This window comes from Mesoplodon mirus (genome assembly GCF_964341445.2).
Source record: "Mesoplodon mirus genome assembly, chromosome: 10".
NCBI lineage: Eukaryota > Metazoa > Chordata > Mammalia > Artiodactyla > Ziphiidae > Mesoplodon > Mesoplodon mirus.
In genome coordinates, this window is record NC_138986.1 from 48,685,565 (window position 1) to 48,711,042 (window position 25,478).

General features: G+C 37.8%; 1 protein-coding gene across 3 annotated transcripts in view; it reads left to right on the forward strand.

Moving 5' to 3' along the window:
* CDK19 (cyclin dependent kinase 19) overlaps positions 1-25,478 on the forward strand; it is a 182,401-nt gene that overhangs the window by 39,013 nt on the left and 117,910 nt on the right. For all 3 annotated transcript variants that reach the window (XR_014295158.1, XM_082634125.1, XM_082634127.1), the window contains exon 2: positions 25,260-25,335. Coding sequence is in view for 2 of the 3 variants with exons in the window: in XM_082634125.1 (XP_082490251.1) it covers positions 25,260-25,335 (76 nt within the window). In the remaining variant the exon portion in view is untranslated. The remainder of the gene's footprint in view (positions 1-25,259; positions 25,336-25,478) is intronic.

Here is a 25,478-nt window from a genome sequence, read left to right on the forward strand (position 1 = left end):
CATTGGAAGCATGGAGTCTTAACCACTGGACCGCCAGGGAAGTCCCTTTTTTGGTCTTTTCACTTTTTTTGCGATACGCGGGCCTCTCAGTGTTGTGGCCTCTCCCGTTGCGGAGCACAGGCTCCGGACGCGCAGGCTCAGCGGCCATGGCTCACGGGCCCAGCCGCTCCGCGGCATGTGGGACCCTCCCGGACCGGGGCACAACCCCGTGTCCCCTGCATCGGCAGGCAGACTCCCAACCACTGCGCCACCAGGGAAGCCCGGAGGATATTTTCTATTTACCAACAATAGATTGGAAGTAATTTCTTTCTTTCTTTCTTTCTTTAATTAATTAATTTATTTTGGCTGCGTTGGGTCTTTGTTGCTGCGTGCGGGCTTTCTCTAGTTGTGGCGAGTGGGGCCTACTCTTCGTTGAGGTGTGCAGGCTTCTCATTGTGGTGGCTTCTCGTTGCAGAGCACAGGCTCTAGGTGCGCGGGCTTCAGTAGTTGTGGCTCTCGGGGTTAGTTGCTCCACGGCATGTGGGATCTTCCCGGACTAGGGCTTGAACCCATGTCCCCTGCATTGGCAGGCGGATTCGTAACCACTGCGCCACCAGGGAAGTCCCTAGAGCAGCTTTAGGTTTACAGAAAAATTGAGAGGAAAGTACAGAGAGTTCCTATATACCCTTTTACTGCCTCAGCCCTATCCTCCCCACCCCCATCTCCCTATGATTAACATCTTGCTTTAGTGGTATGTTTGCTACAATTGATGAGCCGTTATTATTCATTGTTATTAACTAAATCCGTAGTTTACCTTAAGGGTCACTCTTTGTGTTGTATATTCTGTGGGTTTGACAAAATGCATAATCACATGTATCCACCATTACAGTATCATACAGAATAATTTTACTGCTCTAAACATACCCCCTGTTGCAGGAGAATGGGGCACAAGAGGTTGGTCATGTCACAGGTCTTGGGTGAGTTCCTGGGACGGGCAACCAAGTGAGGGTTCTTGGCTTCGCGCAGGGCAAAATTCAAGAGCAAGCCATAGTAAAGTGAAAGCAAGTTTATTTAGAGAGTTACACATTCCATAGGCACAATGCAGATGTCTCCAAAGGCAAGAGTGGCCCTGTGCTGTGGGGTGGCTAGTTTTTATGGGCTGGGTAATTTCATAGGCTAAAAAGTGGGAAGAATATTCTAACTATCATGGAGAAGGGGTGGGGATTTCTAGGAATTGGTCCACTGCCCACTTTTTGGCCTTTTAAGGTCAGCCTTGGAACTGTCATGGCACCTGTGGGTGTATTACAATGAGCGTATAATGAGGCTCAAGATCTACTGGAAGTAGATTCTTCCTCCATCTTGGGCCTAGTTGGTTCTAACCAGTATTTGTCATATTCTCAACAGCTGTGTCATTCTTTTAATGGTTCTGCCCTGCTCCCTTCCCTCCTGTCTCTCCCATGTGCTCCATCCATTTATCCCTGCCTCCCTTCCTTTGAGCCCCTGGCAAGCACAGATCTTTTTTTGTCTATAGAGTTTTCCCTTTCCAGAATGTCATAGTTGTAATCATACAGTATGTAACCTTTTTAGTTTAGCTTTTTTCACTTAGTAATAAGCATTAAGCTTTCTCCATGCCTTTTCATGGCTTGATAGCTCATTTCTTTTTAGTGTTGAATTACATCACACCATCTGGATATACCACAGTTAATCTATTCATTCACCTACTGAAAGATATCTTGGCTGCCTCTAAGTTTTGGCAGTTATGAATAAAGTTGCTATAAACATTTGTGTGCAGATTTTTGTGGGGACTGAAGATTTCAGTTCATTTTGGTACATATCAAGGAGTGCAATTGCTGGATTGTGTGATGAGTATGTTTAGTTTTGTAAGAAACTGCCCAACTGTCTTCCAATGTGATTACACCATATCAACTTGAGTGTCAGTTTGTCAGTGTCCACAAAATAACTGGCTGGGATTTTGATTGGGATTATGTTGAATCTAGATCAAATTGAGAAGAATTTACATCTTGACAATATTAGGCTTTCTTTGTCATGTACATGGAATATCTCTCCCTTTATTTAGATATTTTTTGATTCTTCAGTTTTATAGTTTTCCTTGTATAGATCTTATACATGTTTTGTTAGGTTTATACCTAAGTAATTCATTTTTTGGGGTGCTATTGTAAATGTTATTGTGTATTTAATTTTCAATTCCAGCTTTTCATTGCTGGTATATAAGAAAGCAATTGCTTTTGTATATTAACCTTGTATCCTGCAACCTTGCTATCATTGTCTATTTGTTCCAGGAGTTCTTTTGTTCTTTGGGATTTTCTCCAGACAGTTATACAAATACAATTTTATTTCTTCCTTAATCTGTGTACTTTTTATTTCCTTTCCACATTTTATTGTATTGGCTAGGACTTCCAGTATGATTTTGAACAGGAGTAGAGAGAGCAGATATTCTTGCCTTGTTCCTGATCTTATTGGGGAAACCATCTAGTTTCTTTTCATGACCTACGATAATCTCAATAGATTATCCTAATTAGTGATATAAAAGATGTGAAGCATTGCTCATATCAGGTCATAAGAGGACTCTTCTCCCACCCTGCAGTCCCTCTCCCTCACCTAAACTTCTTTGAGAAAGGTAGGATTAAATTGATGGTTATAAAAATATTTTAAATGATGGGATTCAGGCACTTTTTCACATAATACCTTATATTTAGTAACTGTGCACATTACTTAGTCCCTCTACTCTCTGATGAACTTCTGTAGGGCAAAGACTGTATCTCAACTATAACACTGTGCTAGGTATTTTACATATGTGATCTCATTTATCTTGAAAATTGTGCAATGTTAGTATTATTCTTCCTAATTAACAGGTGCAAAAACTGGTACTGTGAGGGTATAAGTAATTTCTTAGCTGTGTGACTTAGTATAAATATAATAGGTGTATAATTCCATCATCTAAGCTCTTTAAATCACATACTATGGAAAAGTTACCTTACGAAGTGGAATATGATGAATGTCATGTGTATAGTACAGAAGTGTGCTTGGTGAATGCAGAAGAGAGAGCTTTGACCTCAGGCTAGAGTAGAGTGTTCACAGAATTTCTGGAAAGGTCAACCTTGTCTGATGCAGAGAAGAATAAAGGAAAGAGAGATCAGGAAGATCAATCAGTGTGGAAAAGACCGAGGGCCAAACACAACAAGTATTTTGTGATTTGACAGTATAATATGAAAATATAAAAATTTCTACTGTTGTAGTAACATGCAATAGAACAAACTGTGTCTATTATCTTAAATAAGAATGCCTCCATTTTTCTCTTAATTTCAACTGGATTTGCTTATAGGTGTTGAGAACGAGAGAGTCCACCACAGAACCATTGTGTAAGTCCCACATCATCAATTACCAACAACTTCTTTGCCGAGTTAGAGCAAATCAGTGCAGCAAGTGTGGAGGGGAGCAAAAGCCTGGGGCAAATTGGAAGATCAGAGGAACCCTAAAAAAAGGAGCTTCCAAAAGTCAATTATATTTTATGTATCCCTTTCGCATATCTCAGTTGGTTAAGTACCCCACAACTAACCATTAATATGCTAAAAGCTGTGGAGTTGCAAAGCCCTAATAGAAGGAGTCCTTGCTTTCAGTGACGTTTGTGTTAGTTGGGAAGACCAGAGTAAAGTAACATAATTAGAAACCACTGAGCAGTGTTAAGCATCATGTAGTGTAGTATACACTGTTAATACTGTGGAGGTTCTTCTCCTTAAATGATGTTCTTCAGGGTTCTGTCCTCTCTGCTACTGTCATGAGTTTCATTTCTAAATTTTTTCACACTCTGTCTCTAGCCCACATCTTCCTTCTAAGCTCTAGGTTTATCCAAATGCCTTTTCGACATCTCCATTTAAACAAGACTACAGTCCTCTCAACTTCAATTTACAAAAACTTCCCGGCTGTTCTTTTTAGCTCAGTGAATGGCACCACTGTCACCCAGTTGTCCAAGTCAAAAAGTGAGAATCATTTTTGCTTTACTTTCTCTTGTTTCTTAACCACATGTTCTGTTGATACTGTTTCCTAGTTATCTTTCAGTTCCATCTACTTTTTATTTCTTCTGCCACCATTCTGATTTAGACTGTAGTCATCTCTTAAATTACTGCAAAGGCCTTTTAATGTTAGTCTCCTTGTTCCCTCTTCACCTCCAAACTATTCACAAAAACACAGACTGATTAAAATCCTTTTCTGCTTGGGATGAAGTCCAGTTTCCTTAATGTGGCTTACCTGTTCTGTTTGAACTGGCCCTGCCTTCCTTTCATTCAGCTTTAACTTGCTTTCCCCTATTCTAAACCAGCTTTACCAAACTTCAAATTCATCATTCTCTTTTGCCTCTGAGCCTTGCTATTCCCTTTTGCAGAAGGGGAATAAGAAGAAGTGAAGCTGTAGTGACCAAAAGCACAGACTCTGGAGCCAGGCTTCCTAGATCCTGGTGAATCTTGGACCTGCCCCTTAACTACCTGTGTGATCTAACCTCTCTGCTTTTAGTGTCCTCATCTGTACAATGGAGAGAGTATAGTATTTGCTTCCTAGCACGTTGTGAGGATTAAAAGAGTTAATGTGGTTGAGGCTCAAAGAACGATACCTGCCTCATACTAAGTACTGTATAAATGTAGCTATTTTTATAACTCTTATTATAAATGTGTTGTGCTACTGGATAGCATAAATTTTTATGTTTTAAAGGTGATTTAATGCTAAAAGAAAAATGCTTTTTTCTCATAAATTATGACTTGATTAACTCATTATTATTGTTTTTTTAATAAATTTATTTATTTTATTTACTTTTGGCTTCATTGGGTCTTCATTGCTGCACGTGGGCTTTCTCTAGTTGCGGCGAGCAGGGGCTACTCTTTGTTGCGGTGCGCGAGCTTCTCATTGCAGTGGCTTCTCTTGTTGCGGAGCACGGGCTCTAGGCGCACGGGCTTCAGTAGTTGTGGCATACAGGCTCTAGAGTGCAGGTTCAGTAGTTGTGCCGCGGGCTATAGAGCGCAGGCTCACTAGTTGTGGTGCACGGGCTTAGTTGCTCCGCAGCATGTGGGATCTTCCTGGACCAGGGCTCAAACCTGTGTCCCCTGCATTGGCAGGCGGATTCTTAACCACTGTGCCACCAGGGAGGTCCCTATTATTGGTATTTATCTTTGTTCTTGTCTGGGCAACAGCTTTATTTTCCTAACTGCTTGTTTTTTAACTTTTTAGTAACTAGAATTTGATCTTAGGTTGATACTCCTATGAAATGGATCATCTGACAACATTAGGTTTACCTGAATTTTTATGCAGACTAATCCAGGTTAACCTATATGGAAACTTCTAAAAAAATTAATTCTTTATAGCTAATAGCTTACCTTTTACTTCATGATATATGTCATGTTCATTAAAGTTTCAAGTAAAGTCATTTAAAGGAATTTGCTTTTTCAAGTGTATTTCAGTGATTATGGATTATAATGGTTCAAATGGTTCGGATTCTAGCAAGGATACTTACTATATTAGGAAATAGACTATCTGAAAGGAAAAACTCTGTTTATCTCTCTATTCACAACTCCCCTTACACCCAACACTTCCCAAATTACTTCTGACACCAGAGATGTGCAGGTTTTTTCCCATACTGGCCAATTCTCTGACACCAGCTGGGTATTCTACAATTTAACTCAGTTTCGACCCCACAGGTTAAAGGCTCAGTCCCACAGGACTGCCCCTCACTTCAGATGCCAGTGGCAAGTGTTGGGTCCCCCAAGTTGCCCACGACCTCTTACTCAGCTACAAATTGAAGGTTCCCACGACCCCTTCCTCAGGTTCAGTCATTTACTAGAATGGCTCATAGAACTCGGGAAAACAGTTTACTTACTAGATTACTGGTTTATTATAAAGGATATATTAAAGGATACAAATGAACAGTCAGATGAAGAATATATAGGGCTAGGTCTATGTCCAGAAGGGTCCCAAGCACAAGAGCTTCTGTCCCTGTGGAGTTTTGGGGTGTACCACCATCCCAGCAAGTGGATGTGTTCTTGTTCACCAACCCAGAAGCTCTCTGAATTCTATACTTTAGGGATTTTTATGGAGGCTTCATTATGTAGGCATGATTGATTAAATCCTTGACCATTGGTGAATAATTAAATCCCCAGGGCTCCATTTGGGGTTGGGGTGGTGGTGGGCATGCTGAAAGTTCTGATTACTTGGTTTGTTCCCCTGGCAACCAGTCCCCATCCAGTGGCTCTCTAGGGACTTTGCAAAAATCACTTCGTTAACATAAACTCAGGTGTGGTTGAAAGGGGCTTGTTATGAATAACAAAAGAGCTTCTTTTATTTTTATCCTTCTGAAGCTATTCCAGGAATAAAAACCAAATATTATAAGAAAAGATGCTCATATGCTCTAATCACTTAGGAAATTACAAGGATTTTAGGAGTTGTGAGCCAGGAACCCCCAAGGAAGACCCCACAATATGTTTTCTTATTATATCACAGTATCACATTCTCTGTTATCATAGTACTTAAGATCAGCCAAGAAAAACATGTAATAGCTTAAACTTTATCAAAAGAAGATTCCTCAGTGGTCTAGGTTTGGCTGAACTTTCAGGAGGATGGTGAAAAACTAGTATATATTTAAATTTTAAGCGTTGATTTTGATATCTTGACTTGTGGATTTCTTTTTTGAGTATTTGTTTTTTCATTGATACTTATGATTTGAGATGATTTCATGAAGACTGAAATCTGAAAGTGTACCTAAAGGAGCAGGTTGATGATCTAGTTCTATCTGATCTGATAGTGCTAGACTAGAGAATGACAAAATATTTATATTTTTCTTCTTCCCTCCTAGAAGGAGATCGTTGCTTTCTGGTGAACTTTTAAATATGAATACTTTTCCAATAAAAATATTGGTGTTGATTATTACTGTCATTTGAATTTTATCCCCCAGGATATTTTATTTTTATCTTTAGAATATGTATCTTTAAAAGAAGGTTTTCCAGGGGCTTCCCTGGTAGCGCAGTGGTTAAGAATCCACCTGCCAATGCAGGGGACACGGGTTCGAGCCCTGGTCGGGGAAGATCCCGCATGCCACGGAGCAACTAAGCCCGTGCGCTACAACTCCTGAGCCCGCATGCCACAACTACTGAAGCCCGCGTACCTAGAGCCAATGCTCTGCAACAAGAGAAGCCACCACAATAAGAAGCCTGCACACCACAACGAAGAGTAGCCCCCGCTCTCTGCAACTAGAGAAAGCCCACGTGCAGCAATGAACACTCAACATAGCCCCCCCCCCAAAAAAATTACAAAAATGAGTAAGATAGTCTCCTTCTTCTTTTGGGGATGGGGAAAAAAAGCATGAGTCAATTATAAGTAATTGTAATAGCAAAATAGAGTATGGTACAGTTCTTGACAGAACTTTGAACAAAGTGTCTGCTCTACTAATCATTGCAAAGCATCAACAAATGTCAGATATGACAAGCTCTTTTCCATTCTTTCCAGTTTGACTTTGCTTCTGCATTTGATGCTTTTGCCCAGTTACCTTTAATACTGTTTTTTATTATTTTTCTTTTAACTCTCTAACTACTGTTTATTAGTTACTTCCCTCAATTTTTTTTATTAAGAAATGTTTTGTAAAAGCAGAAAAGTTCAAACTCTAGAACAATGAATACCCACATAACCTCCAGCTAGATTTAACTATTGTTATCGTTTCTGCATTTTTTTCCTCTCTCACTCTGTATGTATATAAATGTATTTTTTGTTCTTATGGAACCATTTGAAATTAAGTTGCCCCTGTCATGACATGCCAGCCCAAAATTCTTCTACATTTCCTAAGGATAAGGGTATTCTCCTGCATAACCATAATGCCACTATCCTACATTTAAGACAATAAAATAAAAATTAAAAAATAAAATTAACTATGGTAAAATAATATTGTATAATATCTAGTCTATTGTCACAATTTCCCAAGTGTCCGACAAATAAACTTGTAGCTGTTTTTATATAAACTACAATCTATAAGGTTTTCGTGCATAATATTTAGTTGTTACATGTCTTGAGTAGACTATCCCCCAACCCTACCTTTTTTATGATTCTCTTTTTTTAGAAGTCAGACCAATTTTCTTGTAGCGTCTCACATCTAGATTTGCCTATTATCAAGGACCTTTAAATGTTTCTCCTGCAGCCTGTTGAAGGTAGTGGCATTCAGCAGAGAAGGGCTTCCGAACCCCTGTGGCATGGCTACTGTGAATAGGTTATGGGTCCTATTATTAATCCTCTAAGCTCTTCAGCCACTGGTGGAGTTTGGGGCAGTGGCAGCCCATGAGCACTGTCAGTTGACTCTGGTAGGCAATATAAATGTTAACATTAGGTAGGTGCCATGATGTGAAAGAGCCTAGGCTACCATCTTCAGCTCTTTTCTTCTGTGCTCTCTTTGTGATCACGTTTACTTCTGTGATTTTAACAGTTGCCTGTGTAGTGATGTTTTCTTTTCTAAATTGCACTTTATTTCCTTTTGTTCATCTCCTCCTGGCTATCCAGTAGTCACTTCAAAATCTACACATCCAAAATGAATTTATTCTTTACTTGCTAGCTGGCTCATTGTCAGTATTATTCTTTTCTTGGGCAGGGGTATTAGAAGGTGTGGTGTAAATAGCCTTGCTTTCACTGACTGGAAACCTCAGTCATCTTCAGCTGTTTCTCTGGCTGTCTGCTTAGCACTGTCTTATTTACATGTACACATATGTGCATACATTTATTCATCAAATACTTCTTTAATGCCTACAGTGCTTCTGTGTATATTTGACCACAGTAGATAAGTCTATATCTGGATGGCCTCTTGAATGCATTCCCTCCATTCTTACTCTATTTACTCTAATTTTGGCCTTCAGCAGTCCTTCCCAGAACTTTTACAATGGTCTCCCTACCTCTGGCTTTAAACCTTCTGATTCATCCTGCATACTATCTGCTTATTGAGAATACTTGTTTGATCATATATTTCTCTTGCTTGAAAACCTCTGATAGCTTCCCATTATACAGGAAAAATGCCAGCTTTTTTAGCATACCGTACAAGACTATGGTAATTCCATCTTCTTTACTCTTTTTATGTATTACTTCATCTCTGTGTTCTAGCTATACTTGTCTTCTGCTAATTTCTTGAATATAGCATGGATTTTAATCTTCAAACTTTGTTCATACATTTCTGGTGTCCATAAGGCTCTGACCCCTCTTCTTTGCTTAATGAAATCCTGCTTATCTTTTAAGATACACTTGGCATGTTCCCTTTGAAGATTATTTACCTAATGGCCCTCTCTATCTACTGCCTGCACCAGAACCAAACCCTTCTTAATGTTCTTTATCTGATGTACTTTGCACATTTGTCTGTTATAGTGCTTGTGTTTTTTGTTTTTGGCCATGCTACATGGCATGCAGGACTTGAGTTCCCCAACCAGGGATCGAACCTGTGCCCCCTGCAGTGGAAGCTTGGAGTCTTAACCACTGGACCGCCAGGGAAGTCCCTTATAGTGCTTATCAGATTGTATCCCTTGCTTGTGTGTCTCTCAGTGTAAAGGTTCACAAGGGAAAGGATCATCTTTTTCTTCCTATTGTTCTTAGAGCACAAGGCCTGGCACATAGCACATGCTTAGTAAAATATTTCTGAAAGGAATGTCTGGCGTTACTTGTTATATTACCTTCTGTAGCAAGTAAGTCTAACTTGAGATCATGAATTCTCAAAGGAAGATAATAGTTTATATAAAATAATTGTTTTACACTAAATATTTGCTAATGATTACTTTCTGTGTAATACAGTCCTTGATTATATATGTTTTAAACTTAACACTTTTGATGCCTGAATTCTTTTTTTTTTTTTTTTTTTTTTTTTTTTGCGGGACACGGGCCTCTCACTGTTGTGGCCTCTCCCGCTGCGGAGCACAGGCTCTGGACGTGCAGGCCCAGCGGCCATGGCCCATGGGCCCAGCCGCCCCACGGCATGCGGGATCCTCCTGGACCGGGGCACGAACCCGTGTTCCCTGCACCGGCAGGCGGACTCCCAACCACTGCACCACCAGGGAAGCCCCGATACCTGAATTCTTAAAGCATTACTGCAGATATGTTTGTTTTAATTAAAATCACTTCTGAGCAATAAGAATTTGCCATAATAGGAGTTTCTGGAATTTTATTATTTTAGAGCTTTTAAAACAGTAAATGTTTATCTGAATTAGAATTCTGAATAAAAGAAGTAGTATAAAATGAAGATAGTTTTTTAGAGAAAGAGAGATATATTAATTAATAAATTAGTTTTTAAGAAAAGAGACTAAATAAAAGCAGTCTTTCTAAAGAATGAAGGCAAAAATATAAACTGTCAGATTTCCATGTTGCAAGGGAATACTGAATGTGACTAAGGGAGACTATTACTGTACTTTGGTGATACTTAGAGAACGAGTAGATGAAATATATGGTAGATGAAAGCATAAAGAAGGTGCTAGTGTTATTTGACATTATTCGTTAATAAGGGGAATACAAAATAACAGTACCCTCTGGTACAAGATTTTTAATATTTCAGAATTATTCTTAAAGGACTATTGTCATTTAAATGAAAAAATCCTGATAATTAAAAATGCTATGGTATTGAATTGTTATGGCAAATGAAATGGTATGATGTCTGGGTTTTGTTTCAAAATAATCAAGAAAAATGGAGGGAGTAGAAATAAGATTGGCCACGTATTGATAATTGTTGAAGCTGTGTGAGAGTTACATAGAGTATCACTGTCATTTATTTTGATTTTTTGTTTGTTCATTTTTGGAAAATTTCATGATAAGTTAAAAAACATTATGGTATTGTATAATAAAGGAAAGAGTACCCAAATAAGGAATCATTGCTGCTAGGCTGAGTGAATATAGAGTTCATGATATTGAATAATTCAGAATTACCAATGTAAAACTAAATGATATTTTTGGTTTTTGTTTTTCAAAATTTTTATTCCATATTGTTTTATTCTTTTTTTCCTTTTTTTTGAATTTTTGAATTTAATTTATTTTTTTATACAGCAGGTTCTTATTATCCATTTTATACATATTAGTGTATATATGTCAATCCCAATCTCCCAATTCATCACATCCCCCGCCGCATTCCCCCCTTGGTGTCCATACGTTTGTTCTTTACATATGTATCTCAACTTCTGCCCTGAAGACTGGTTCATCTGTACCATTTTTCTAGGTTCCACATATATGTGTTAATATACGATATTTGTTTTTCTCTTTCTGACTTACTTCACTCTGTATTACAGTCTCTAGATTCATCCATGTCTCTACAAATGACCCAATTTCATTCCTTTTTATGGCTGAGTAATATTCCATTGTATATATGTACCACATCTTCTTTATCCATTCATCTGTCGATGGGCATTTAGGTTGCTTCCATGACCTGGCTATTGTAAATAGTGCTGCAGTGAACATTGGGGTGCATGTGTCTTCTTGAATTATGGTTTTCTCTGGGTATATGCCCAGTAGTGGGATTGTTGGATCATATGGTAATTCTATTTTTAGTTTCTTAAGGAACCTCCATACTGTTCTCCATAGTGGCTGTATCAATTTACATTCCCACCAACAGTGCAAGAGGGTTCCCTTTTCTCCACACCCTCTCCAGCATTTGTTGTTTGTAGATTTTCTGATGATGCCCATTCTAACTGGTGTGAGGTGATAGCTCATTGTAGTTTTAATTTGCATTTCTCTAATAATTAATGATGTTGAGCAGCCTTTCACGTGCTTCTTGGCCATCTGTATGTCTTCTTTGGAGAAATGTCTATTTAGGTCTTCTGCCCAGTTTTTGATTAAGTTGTTTGTTTTTTTAATATTGAGCTGCATGAGCTGTTTATATATTTTGGAGATTAATCCTTTGTCTGTTGATTCATTTGCAAATATTTTCTCCCACTCTGAGGGTTGTCTTTTTGTCTTGTTTGTAGCTCCCTTTGTTTTGCAAAACCTTTGAAGTTTCATTAGGTCCCATTTGTTTATTTTTGTTTTAATTTCCATTACTGTAGGAGGCGGATCAAAAAAGATCTTGTTGTGATTTATGTCAAAGAGTGTTCTTCCTGTGTTTTCCTCTAAGAGCTTTATAGTGTCCAGTCTTACATTTAGGTCTCGAATCCATTTTGAGTTTATTTTTGTTTATGGTGTTAGGGAGTGTTCTAATTTCATTCTTTTATATGTAGCTGTCCAGTTTCCCCAGCACCACTTTTCTCCATTGTCTTTTCTCCATTGTATATCCTTGCCTCCTTTGTCATAGATGAGTTGACCATAGGTGCATGGGTTTATCTCTGGGATTTCTATCCTGTTCCATTGATCTATGTTTCTGTTTTTGTGCCAGTACCATATTGTCTTGATTACTGTAGCGTTGTAGTATAGTCTGAAGTCAGGGAGTCTGATTCCTCCAGCTCTGTTTTTTTCCCTCAAGACTGCTTTGGCTATTCAGGGGCTTTTGTGTCTCCATACAAAGTTTAAGATTTTTGTTCTAGTTCTGTAAGAAATGCCATTGGTAGTTTGATAGGGATTGCATTGAATCTGTAGATTGCTTTGGGTAGTACAGTCATTTTCACAATATTGATTCTTCCAATCCAAGAACATGGTATATCTCTCCATCTGTTGGTATCATCTTTAATTTCTTTCATCAGTGTCTTATAGTTTTCTGCATACAGGTCTTTTGTCTCCCTAGGTAGGTTTATTCCTAGGTATTTTATTCTTTTTGTTGCAATGGTAAATGGGAGTGTTTCCTTAATTTCTCTTTCAGATATTTCCTCATTAGTGTTTAGGAATGCAAGAGATTTCTGTGCATTAATTTTGTATCCTGCAACTTTACCAAATTCATTGATTAGCTCTAGTAGTTTTCTCGTGGCATCTTTAGGATTCTCTATGTGTAATATCATGTCATCTGCAAACAGTGACAGTTTTACTTCTTTTCCAATTTGTATTCCTTTTATTTCTTTTTCTTCTCTGATTGCCGTGGCTAAGACTTCCAAAACTATGTTGAACAATAGTGGTGAGAGTGGACATCCTTGTCTTGTTCCTGATCTTAGAGGAAGTGCTTTCAGTTTTTCACCATTGAGAATAATGTTTGCTGTGGGTTTATCATATATGGCCTTTATTATGTTGGGGTAGTAGGTTCCCTCTATGGCCACTTTCTGGAGATCTTTTGTCATAAATGCGTGTTGAATTTTGTCAGAAGCTTTTTCTGCATCTATTGAGATTATTATATGGTTTTTATTCTTCAATTTGTTAATACGGTGTCTCACGTTCATTGATTTGCGTATATTGCAGAATCCTTGCATCCTTGGGATAAATCCCACTTGATCATGGTGTATGATCCTTTTAATGTGTTGTTGGACTCGGTTTGCTAGCATTTTGTTGAGGATTTTTGCATCTATATTCATCAGTGATATTGGTCTGTAATTTTCTTTTTTTGTAGTATCTTTGTCTTTTGGTATCAGGATGATGGTGGCCTCATAGAACGTGTTTGGGAGTGTTCCTTCCTCTGCAATTCTTTGGAAGAGTTTGAGAAGGATGGGTGTTAGCTCTTCTCTAAATGTTTGATAGAATTCACCTGTGAAGCCGCCTGGTCCTGGACTTTTGTTTGTTGGAAGGTTTTGAATCACAGTTTCAATTTCAGTGCTTGTGATTGGTCTGTTCATATTCTCTATTTCTTCCTGGTTCGGTCTTGGAAGGTTATACCTTTCTAAGAATTTGTCCATTCCTTCCAGGTTGTCCATTTTATTGGCATAGAGTTGCTTGTAGTAGTCTCTTATGATGCTTTGTATTTCTGCCGTGTCTGTTGTAGCTTCTCCTTTTTCATTTCTAATTTTATTGATTTGAGTTCTCTCCCTCATTTTCTTGATGAGTCTGGCTAATGGTTTATCAATTTTGTTTATCTTCTCAAAGAACCAGCTTTTAGTTTTATTGATCTTTGCTATTGTTTTCTTTGTTTCGATTTCATTGATTTCTGCTCTCATCTTTATGATTTCTTTCCTTCTGCTAACTTTGGGTTTTGTTTGTTCTGCTTTCTCTAGTTCCTTTAGGTGTAAGATTAGTTCGTTTATTTGAGATGTTTCTTGTTTCTTGAAGTAGGCTTGTATTGCTATAAACTTCCCTCTTAGTACTGCTTTTGCTGCATCCTATAGGTTTTGGGTCATTGTGTTTTCATTGTCATTTGTCTCTAGGTTTTTTTTTTTTTTTTTTTGCGGTATGCAGCCCTCTCACTGTTGTGACCTCTCCCGTTGTGGAGCCCAGGCTCCGGACGCACAGGCTTAGCGGCCATGGCTCACGGGCCCAGCCGCTTCGTGGCATGTGGGATCTTCCCGGACCAGGGCACGAACCCGTGTACCCTGCCTCAGCAGGCAGACTGTCAACCACTGCGCCACCAGGGAAGCCCTCTAGGTATTTTTTGATATCATCTTTGATTTCTTCAGTGATCTCTTGGTTATTTAGTAACATATTGTTTAGCCTCCATGTGTTTGTGTTTTTTACGTTTTCTTCCCTGTAATTCATTTCTAATCTCATAGTGTTGTGGTCAGAAAAGATGCTTGATATGATTTCAATTTTCTTAAATTTACTGAGGCTTGATTTGTGACCCAAGATGCGATCTATCCTGGAGAATGTTCTGTGCGCACTTGAGAAGAAAGTGTAATCTGCTGTTTTTGGATAGTATGTCCTATAATGATCAATTAAATCTATCTGGTCTACTGTGTCATTTAAAGCTTCTGTTTCCTTATTTATTTTCATTTTGGATGATCTGTCTATTGGTGTAAGTGAGGTGTTAAAGTCCCCCACTATTATTGTGTTGCTGTCGATTTCCTCTTTTATAGCTGTTAGCAGTTGCCTTATGTATTGAGGTGCTCCTATGTTGGGTGCATATATATTTAAAATTGTTATATCTTTTTCTTGGATTGATCCCTTGATTATTATATAGTGTCCTTCCTTGTCTCTTGTAACATTCTTTATTTTAAAGTTTGTTTTATCTGATATGCGTATTTCTACTCCAGCTTTCTTTTGATTTCCATTTGCATGGAATATCTTTTTCCATCCCCTCACTTTCAGTCTGTATGTGTCCTTAAGTCTGAAGTGGGTCTCTTGTAGACAGCATGTATATGGGTCTTGTTTTTGTATCCATTCAGCAAGCCTGTGTCTTTTGGTTGGAGCATTTAATCCATTGACGTTTAACGTAATTATCAATATGTATGTTCCTATGACCATTTTCTTAATTGTTTTGGGTTTGTTTTTGTAGGTTCTTTTCTTCTCTTGTGTTTCCCACTTAGAGAAGTTCCTTTAGCATTTGTTGTAGAGCTGATTTGGTGGTGCTGAATTCTCTTAGCTTGTGCTTGTCTGTGAAGCTTTTGATTTGTCCATCGAATCTGAATGAGATCCTTGCCGGGTAGAGTAATCTTGGTTTTAGGTTCTCCCCTTTCATCACTTTAAATATGTCATGCCACTCTATTCTGGCTTGTAGAGTTTCTGCTGAGAAATCAGCTGTTAACCTTATGGGAGTTCCCTTGTACGTTATTTGTCATTTTTGCCTTGCTGCTTTCAATAATTTTTCTTTGTCTTTAATTTTTGCCAGTTTGATTACTATGTGTCTTGACGTGTTTCTCCTTGGGTTTATCCTGAATGGGACTCGCTGCGCTTCCTGGACTTGGGTGGCTATTTCCTTTCCCATGTTAGGGTAGTTTTCAACTATAGTCTCTACAAATATTTTCTTGGGTCCTTTCTCTCTCTCTTCTCCTTCTGGGACCCCTATAATATGAATGTTGTTGTGTTTAATGTTGTCCCAGAGGTCTCTTAGGCTGTCTTCATTTCTTTTCATTCTTTTTTCTTTATTCTACTTCCACAGCAGTGAATCCCAGCATTCTGTCTTTCAGGTCACTTATCCGTTCTTCTGCATCAGTTATTTTGCTATTGATTCCTTCTAGTGTAGTTTTCATTTCAGTTATTGTATTGTTCATCTCTGTTTGTTTGTTCTTTAATTCTTCTAGGTCTTTGTTAAACATTTCTTGCATCTTCTCGATCTTTGCCTCCATTCTGTTTCCGAGGTCCTGGATCATCTTCACTATCATTATTCTGAATTCTTTTTCTGGAAGGTTGCCTATCTCCACTTCATTTAGTTGTTTCTCTGGGGTTTTATCTTGTTTCTTCATCTGGTACATAGCCCTCTGCATTTTCATCTTGTCTATATTTCTGTGAATGTGGTTTTTGTTCCACAGGCTGCAGTATTGGGTTCTTCTTGCTTCTGCTGTCTGCTGTCTGGTCGGAAAATTTCTTTTCTTTTGTTATGAAGAACATTTGTGGAAAAATTGTTGAAATTTTAAAAAGATCTTCTGACCCAGGCTATTTTTATCTTTTTACCTGTATCAGAATACCTGTTATGATTTTAAGAGTACTCTTATTAGAGTATCTGATTTCAGTTGCTCTGTTCACTGGAGAAGCTGAAGATACCTGTGCTTCATTTTCAATTATGAGCTTTTTCTCCCCTGAAAAACTGCTAGTATTGGAGGCTCTCCTGCAGAGGCAGGAGGCGGGGGGGTGGGGTGGCTGTGGCTTACTGTGAGGACAAGAACACTGGCAGCAGAAGTTCCTGGAAGTAATCCTTGGCGTGAGCCTTCCCAGAGTCCACCATTAGCCCCACCCCTATAATGTTTTATTCTTATTTTCTATGTGATATGGAAGCCTCTTAATCTGCTAAGCTAAATCATCATGTATTAAGCAGAAGTGATATAACATTGATTTATGGCAGCATTCTTCTTGAAGAAAACAATTATTGACAAACCCACAACTAACATTATACTCAGTGGTGAAAAGCTGAAAGCATTCCCCCTAAGGTCAGAAATAAGACAAGGATGCCCACTCTCACCATGTTTATTCAACATAGTTTTGGAAGTCCTAACCACAGCAATCTGAAAAGAAAAAGAAATAAAAGAAATCCAAGTTGGAAAGGAAGAAGTAAAACTGTCACTGTTTTCAGATGACATGATACTAGACATAGAAAATCCTAAAGATGCCACCAGAAAACTACCTGAGCTCATCAATGAATTCAGTCATGTTGCTGGATACAAAATTAATACACAGAGATCTGTTTCATTTCTATACACTAACAACAACATATCAGAAAGAGAAATTAAGGAAACAATCCCATTTACTGTCACATCAAAAAGAATAAAATACCTAGGAATAAACCTACCTAAGGAGGCAAAAGACCTGTACTCTGAAAACTGTAAGACACTGATGAAAGAAACTGAAGATGACACAAACAGATGAAGAGATATACCATGTTCTTAGATTAGAAGAATCAGTATTGTGAAAATGACCATACTACCCAAAGCAAGCTACAGATTCAATGCAATCCCTTTCAAATTACCAGTGACATTTTTCACAGAACTGGAACAAAAAATTTTTTAATTTGTGTGGAAACACAAAAGACCCCAAATAGCAAAAACAATCTTAAGAAGAAAGAACGGAGCTGGAGGAATCACGTTCTCTGACTTCGGACTGTACTACAAAGCTGCAGTAATCAAAACAGGATGGTACTGGCACAAAAGCAGACACACAGATCAATGGAACGGGATAGAAAGAACAGAAATAAACCTACGCACTTGTGGTCAATTAATATATGACAAAGGAGGCAAGAACATACAATGGAGAAAAGACAGTCTCTTCAGTAAGTGGTGCTGGGAAAACTGGACAGCTACATGTAAAAGAATAAAATTAGAACATTCTCTAATACCATATACCAAAATAAACTCAAAATGGATTAAAGACTTAAATGTAAGACTGGACACTATAAAACTCCTAGAGGAAAACAAAGGCAGAACACTCTTTGATGTAAATCACAGCAATGTTTTTTTAGATGCATCTCTTAGAGTAATGGAAAACAAACTCAAAAATAAACAAATGGGACCTAGTTAAACTTAAAAGCATTTGCAAAGCAAAAGAAACCATAAACAACATGAAAAGACAGCCTTCGGACTGAGAGAAAATATTTGCAAACAGTGATACTGAGAAGGGATTTATTTCCAAAATATACAAATAGCTCATGCAACTTAATATTAAAAAAATACAAGCAACCCAATAAAAAAATGGGCAGAAGACCTAAATTGACATTTCTTCAAAGAAGACATACAGATGGCCAACAGGCACATGAAAATATGCTCAGTATCGCTAATTATTAGAGAAATGCCAGTTGAAAGTATAATGAGGTATCATCTCACACCAGCCTGAATGGCTGTCATTAAAAAGTCTACAAGAATTCCCTGGCAGTCCAGTGGTTAGGACTCCATGCTTCCACTCACTGCAGGGGGCATGGGTTTGATCCCTGATCGGGGAGCTAAGATCCTATATGCTGTGCGGTGTAGCCAAAAAAAAATAAAAAGTCTACAAATAACAAATGCTGGAGAGGGTGTGGAGAAAAAAGAAACCTCATACACTCTTGGTGTGGGAATGTAAATTGGTGCAGCCACAATGGAGAACAGTATGGAGGTTCCTTGAAAAACTAAAAATAGAGTTGGCAAATGATCCTGCAGTCCCACTCTTGGGCATATATCTGGAGAAAACTAATTTGAAAAGATATATGTACCCCAATATTCATAGCACTATTTACAGTAGCCAAGACATGGAAGCAACCTAAATGTCCATCAACAGGTGAATGGATAAAGAAGATGTGGTATATATACACAGTGGAATATTACTCAGCCATAAAAAAGAATGAAATAATGCCATTTGCAACAAAATGAATACTTAGAGATTATCATACTAAGTGAAGTATGTCAGAGAAAGACAAATACCATATGATTACAAAACAGAGATAGACTCACAGACATAAAGGGGGGATGGATAAGTTAGGGATTTCGGAGTAACAGATACACACTACTATATATAAAATAGATAAAGAACAAGGACCTACTGTTATAGCACAGGGAACTATATTCAGTATCTTGTAATAACCTATAAGGGAAAGGAATCTGAAAAAGATTATATATGTGCATAACTGAATCTCTTTGCTGTACACCTGACATTGTAAATCAGCTGTGCTTCAATTTTAAAAAACTGCAAAAAAAAAAAAGTTGGCAAGACTCAGGTGTCATATTGTTTGAATAAAGTCTTATTGGTAACACCTGGTTGTAAAATCTGTAGATGGTCATACTGTGCCGTCTTGAATACTATATTTCTGATGATTCCTTTAACTTGAATTCTAGCCTTAAGGTTTGGAAAAGAAAACTTAAAGGACGAATTCATAGAATTGTTTGTCTTCTTAAGGGATGTGAGAGAGAAGTGTTCAGAAATTGTTCTGTCTTTCTTCTTTTCTTCTCTCTTGTTCTCCTTTCCTCCTTCCCATGTTGTCTCAACTTCTTTCCTGGGCACCAAAAACATTATTTATCTACGTGCTACTTCCTCCAATCCAACATCATGTCTGTAAGCTCAAGTCCTTTAAATCTGAAACTCTATGGCAGGCCCTCAGTAAACATCTTTTTTTTTTTTTTAATCAAGGTGTAATTGACATATAACATTATATTAGTTTCAGGTGTAAAAAATTGTAATGATTCAATATTTGTATGTATTGTGAAATAATCACCACAATAAGCCTGGTAACATCTTCAGGGCATCTTCTTTTTGAACTTCTCAGATATTTTTGGTTAGAGTTTCTTTCTATCTGAAGCAATCATTTACAAGCTGAAGAACCTTCTGAGATGTGACCTGAGGTTTGTTCTCAATAGTATCATTCTCCCCATCCACCAAGCCAGAACCCCAGACTTATCTTTGATTCAGCCTTCTTGATTTTCATTATTTGTTCATTTGGTCCTGCCAATTCCTCTTTAAAAATGACTGTCACAAGTATTTCTTCTTTTCTCCAGTCTTATTGTTAGTTACCATTCTGTTATGGAGAATGTTGCACTTGGAAGATTTCACCTGAGCTCTGCTTCTGGCTGATGGCCTAACTTCTTCATCTTCATGAGGAGGTTGTAACAGGATTGTTGCAAGCCCCTTTTGGAAGCTAACATTCTATTATACTAATCCAGGGTCTTTCCTTCTCACCCTTTCATTGCAGTAACTCCTAATTGTTTTTCACACCTCTAGTCTCAGTGTTTCCTAATAAGATTAGTCTTCATATGTAACTTTCACTGCCTTTAGGATAAAATCTTACATTTCCTGGTCTCCATTTATGCATGTCATCATTTCTCTGCTTAATCGTTATCATTGGCACGATTAGGCAAAGTGGAAGCTTCACCCATCTTCACAGCCTTCCTTTCCTTCACCTACAGAATCAAAGTGGTTACTAAATTATATCCCTTCTGACGCAGGAATGTCTTTTTTTTTTTTTTTTTTTTTTAGGAATGTCTTTTGAGTCCATATTTGTTCTCCTCTGCCTATTCTAATCTAGTCTTCATCTTCTCTTCTTTGGACGTTTGAGCAACCTCCCAGATGTTTGCTCTGCCGCCAGTTTGTAGTTACCAGATTAATCTCTCTGAGCAAAGATCTGTTATGTACCTTCTCTGTTCTCAAAACCTTTTGCTCCACACTGTTTACATATGAAGTACAAGTTTCTTTGCAGAACTCACTTGGTCCCTTCCCTTTACTTTTCTAACCTAACCTCATCTCTTGTACCTTGTCGTCATGCCCCCAGCTTCCAGCCATACTGAATACCAGCGGTTTCCTGTTTATTTTTCTCAAGCCCTACTTCTACCTGGAATTCTCTGACCCTCTCGTCCCTTTTCTGCCTGGGAAACTCCTCTCTCAAAGGCATCACTATGTAGTTATCTTCCTTAAAGCTCTGAGAAGAAATACTAGTCTCTTTCTCTCTGTGCCTGTTATGCATACGTCTTGGGTGCAGAGGGAGTCATATCAGAGTTATCTGTTTATATTTCCCACTCAGAATCTCTTTCCAGGTGGATTGTGAACTCTGATATCTAGGGTAGCTAGTCTGTAATTTTGTTCATCCTCAGAGTTTGGCACAGTATTGGAACATAAAATATTGATTCTGTGTTTGTTTGTTGCTTGATGTAAAATAAAATAGTAAGGACCCTCTGTTTTCCTTAGAAACAAAAAAGGATTTTAACCCTATTAGTTTGAAGTCTAAAATTTTCCCCTTGGTTTTGCTTGAGCTTGAATTTCTTCATCTTTTCTTAAAAGATTCTTCTAAATTTTTTGTCTGTCATAGGTCCTTGGGACCAAAGATGGCCCAGGGCTGATCTGGACACCTGGTAGTATTATTAATAGGAGCCAAAAAGCCTTGGACCTGTCTAATTATGATTGTAATGAGTGGGGTTTGACCAAACCTTAACTACACTTGTGCATATGAGCTGCTGAATGGTGCTTCACCTTGCTAAATGTGACTGGAGGCTGGTCATCAAACTTGGACATTTTTGAAAGGTATAAGACTATTTTTTTCATTAGACCAGTTCCTAATAGTTCATTCAAAAGATGTTCCTACTGAAACTGCGTCTTTAGGCTTGAGAAATTCTTCCCTGAATTACATTTAAATTCTACCACTGAGCCTAGTTTTCTGCCTGAGATAATGCTTTCATTAAGTCCGTGATTTCTACAATTTGCACAAATATGTGCTTCTTATTTTTTGTACTATCTATAGAATTGCTTGCATCAAGAGTTTTCCAGAACATAGTGTCTCAGATGGAAAATGTAATAGAATCCCAGTCTCTGCCAAATTAATTTTTCTATTTTGTAGTTATATAATGTTCCCATTTAACACTTGTTTTTCTTTGTGATGAATGCTGAGAGGGAAGCTGGCATGGTTTTGATACATATTACAGATGTATAGGAGAAATGTCTTTAAATTCAAAACATTCTATATTATATAAATCCATGTTTATACTATAAATTTATTTTTAATTCACCTGGATTTATTTAGTAAACTCCTTTAATTATTTTCAATGTGCAGTTGCTCTAACGGTAGTATCTAATATGCACTAAAATTTAGAAAGCAGTTTCCCTTAAGGCTTTGGAATTGCTCTGTCTTTATTATAGTAAATAATAAACTTTTATTTAGATAAAAGTAATTTAGAAATAAAATAGTTTTAGGGAAGAACTGGGCTGCCTCTAAAAGCCAGGTTATCACAGCCATGGAGGCCAGGTTCACCTCTTTTTCAGCCTTGTCAGATAAAAGAACAAATTATACCTTTATGATACTTAATATTATGTGTGCCTGAAACATATAAGCCATGGGGTATGAATTTTCACACGAGCTCCCGGAGAAGGGCTCTCACGTGGGATGAGAGCAATAAGGCTTCTCTGCCCCATGTGCCAGTCACTGAAATATTTGTGGGCATTGTGGGAAAGGACAAATCTTTAGTTTTCATAACTAAGGTATTGGCATCTGACCACAGATTGGCATTGACATAGCACAGTGATGAAAGTGAGTCCATATGCCCGCTGGGATTCTGCCACTTCTTCATATGGTGAACCTCAGAGGTGCCACATCATCGCTTATCATCCAACAGTTAATATACAAGAGAACTGGTAATGATATATGCACTTTATTTCATTCTCAATGCAAAAACTGCAGATAAATCTTAAGTTTGCACATCTTTGAGTATTTTATTAATTTAGCAGATGGAAGTTGTATTTAAACTTATTAAGTGAAATAATTACTGGGTTTGTTCCTAGATCCTATCCATATAATTCAGGGTAAGAGGCCTATGCTTCAGTCTATTCTGCTCAAGCTTTCAAATTCTTTTGACAGCCTGGATGTGAAATTCAAAAGTCATTAATGTGATGTGTTAATTTTGCACTTTTTGACTTACTGCAAAAATCTTATAGTTTCCATAGCAACAATAACCTATCCAGATTGTGTAATATTCTTTACAGTATTAAAAATAAAACTATGCAATTACATGAGCTTTTGGAGTACTTCATTTAGGGGAACTGGGGATTGAAATATTTCTGTTTAAAAGAAAATTCTAATTTCATATGACAGTTTTGTCAGAAAGCACGTATAACTTTAAGAATTTATTCAATTAAATATTTAGTAGTAGATACCTGGTAGTTAATTTAATTGTTAATTGTATGAAATTTACATTGTAAGCATTGTGTTAAGCATCTCAGGCACAAATGCTTTCACACACATACCCATACATACTTTAAAGGTAGGGGGGATATTTGGCTTTAATTACATTCAGTCACCTTCACCTGCTGCTTGTACTTCTTAGTGGCCTCTGGGTGGTCTGAAAAACATGTAGTTTTATGTTTGGAGGAAACAGGATGGAGAAAAAGGAACACTTTGCTCTTTAAAACATGCCTAAGGGCTTCCCTGGTGGTGTAGTGGTTGAGAGTCTGCCTGCTGATGCAGGGGACATGGGTTCGTGCCCGGTCCGGGAAGATCCCACATGTTGCGGAGCGGCTGGGCCCGTGAGCCATGGCTGCTGAGCCTGCGCGTCCGGAGCCTGTGCTCTGCAACAGGAGAGGCCACAACAGTGAGAGGCCCGTGTATCGCCAAAAAACAAAACAAAACAAAACAAAAACATGCCTAAGATATCACTTTGAAAATACTAAAGATTGTTTTAATAGGTGACTGTTTTCAGAGTATCAAATTATATTTTTTCTTTTTCCCTCTAATTCTAATTTAAAAGACAATATAATATTGGCCTTAAGGTAGTTAACATAACTTTCTACATCTTAACACAGCTTTTTCTTTTTTTATATCACCTTCAACATGTCTAAATGTATATATTTTTATACAGTATGATTTATGTATTTTCTCAGTAACATATGGTAAACATTTTCCATGTTTCTAATGATCTTCATGATTATCATTTTAATAATTGCATAATAGTCTATCCTGTTGACATATGTGGTACAATTTCTGTTTATCAAAATGCTGCTTAATTGTTTCCTGAATGTCATATATTGGAAGAAAAATGGATATAATTTTCAGACTGTGGGAAAAAGTAACCATAACTCAATTATTTGCTCAAAACATACATGATTGTGAAAATCTTCAAAATGCACGTAAAATGATGTTTTAAAATGCATATTATGAGTAACCTCTTGAACTGCTTTATCTGCTAGTGAACACAGAATGGGGAAAATGAGGAAAAGGTAAGTAGGACAGATGCGGCACTACCTAGGTACTATTATTTGACAAAACCTTCATGACATGGTGATACCCTGTTGAGGCCCTAATATAATCAAAAGGCAAAACTCAGAGGGCATGGATTATACTCCTCTTGTCAGAATAACCAGTGATAGGAATCACATTTGTGACATTCAGCTGGGGCCTTGCTGTGGCTGGTTCTGGTGTTGGTACCCTGAGGATACAGTGTTGCACTAGACACTCATCTGATACTATTTTTATGGACCGTATCACCATTACTGAGCTGTTGTCTTCCCTTGGTTAAGCACCCTGGTAACTACCGGGGTTTCCCAGAATTCCTAATTCTACCTCCATTAATTGGAAAATTCACTGTAACTACTGAGTTTTTCCTAGATATCTTGAGAATGAGGTGTTGGTGGCCAATTCTGAAGTGTTTCCAAGGCTTTTGGTTGAGGTCTTAGGGATTTTGAATGTCCCCTGTCCTAGGTGAAAGTGAAAACTAGTGTGTCTTAGTGGGTAAACATTCTTCTATAACTCCCCCATTTATTAAGTGGGTCTTATACTGTGAAATTACTTTAAACAAATATAGAAGTTTACATCTGTCATTTATTTTTGTAATTCATGTTTATAACAGAGTGCTTTCATGGACTCCAGATAATTAAGACAGTAGAATTGGGCCTCCCTGGTGGCGCAGTGGTTGAGAGTCCGCCTGCCGATGCAGGGGATACGGGTTCGTGCCCCGGTCTGGGAGGATCCCATATACCGCGGAGCGGCTGGGCCCGTGAGCCATGGCCGCTGGGCCTGCGCATCCGGAGCCTGTGCTCCGCAACGGGAGAGGCCACAACAGTGAGAGGCCCGCGTACCGCAAAAAAAAAAAAAAAAAAAAGACAGTAGAATTATCTTGCAATATGCTTGAGTTTATATTTATGCTTGTTTACTTTTTGAAACTAGTGCTGTGTTTAGTATCCTGTTCTGTTTCAATTTTGTGTTTTGGCTCTGTCTAGTGTTTTCATTGTGACATGAATTTTTTTGGTATTTCACATTATTGTAATGGAAATATCAGAAATAATAAGCAATGCATGCATAGTGAGGGTGTTTACATATCACTGAGAGTTGTGTATTTCATTGTTTTTGTAGTTACAGTTTTGAATCTGAAAATAACATGTAGAAAAAAATAATTTTTTTTGTTCATATGCAGAAAAGATGAAAAGGAATATGCATTGAAGCAAATTGAAGGCACGGGAATATCCATGTCGGCTTGTAGAGAGATTGCAGTAAGTGGACATATATACATTATTTATTTTGTTATGATATTGGATGGTGATTGATATTAATATAAAAGCTTCACTAATATATAGAATGCATGTTATTTCAAAGATGTTAATTAGTGTAAGGATATTTTATATAAGATGAGAAA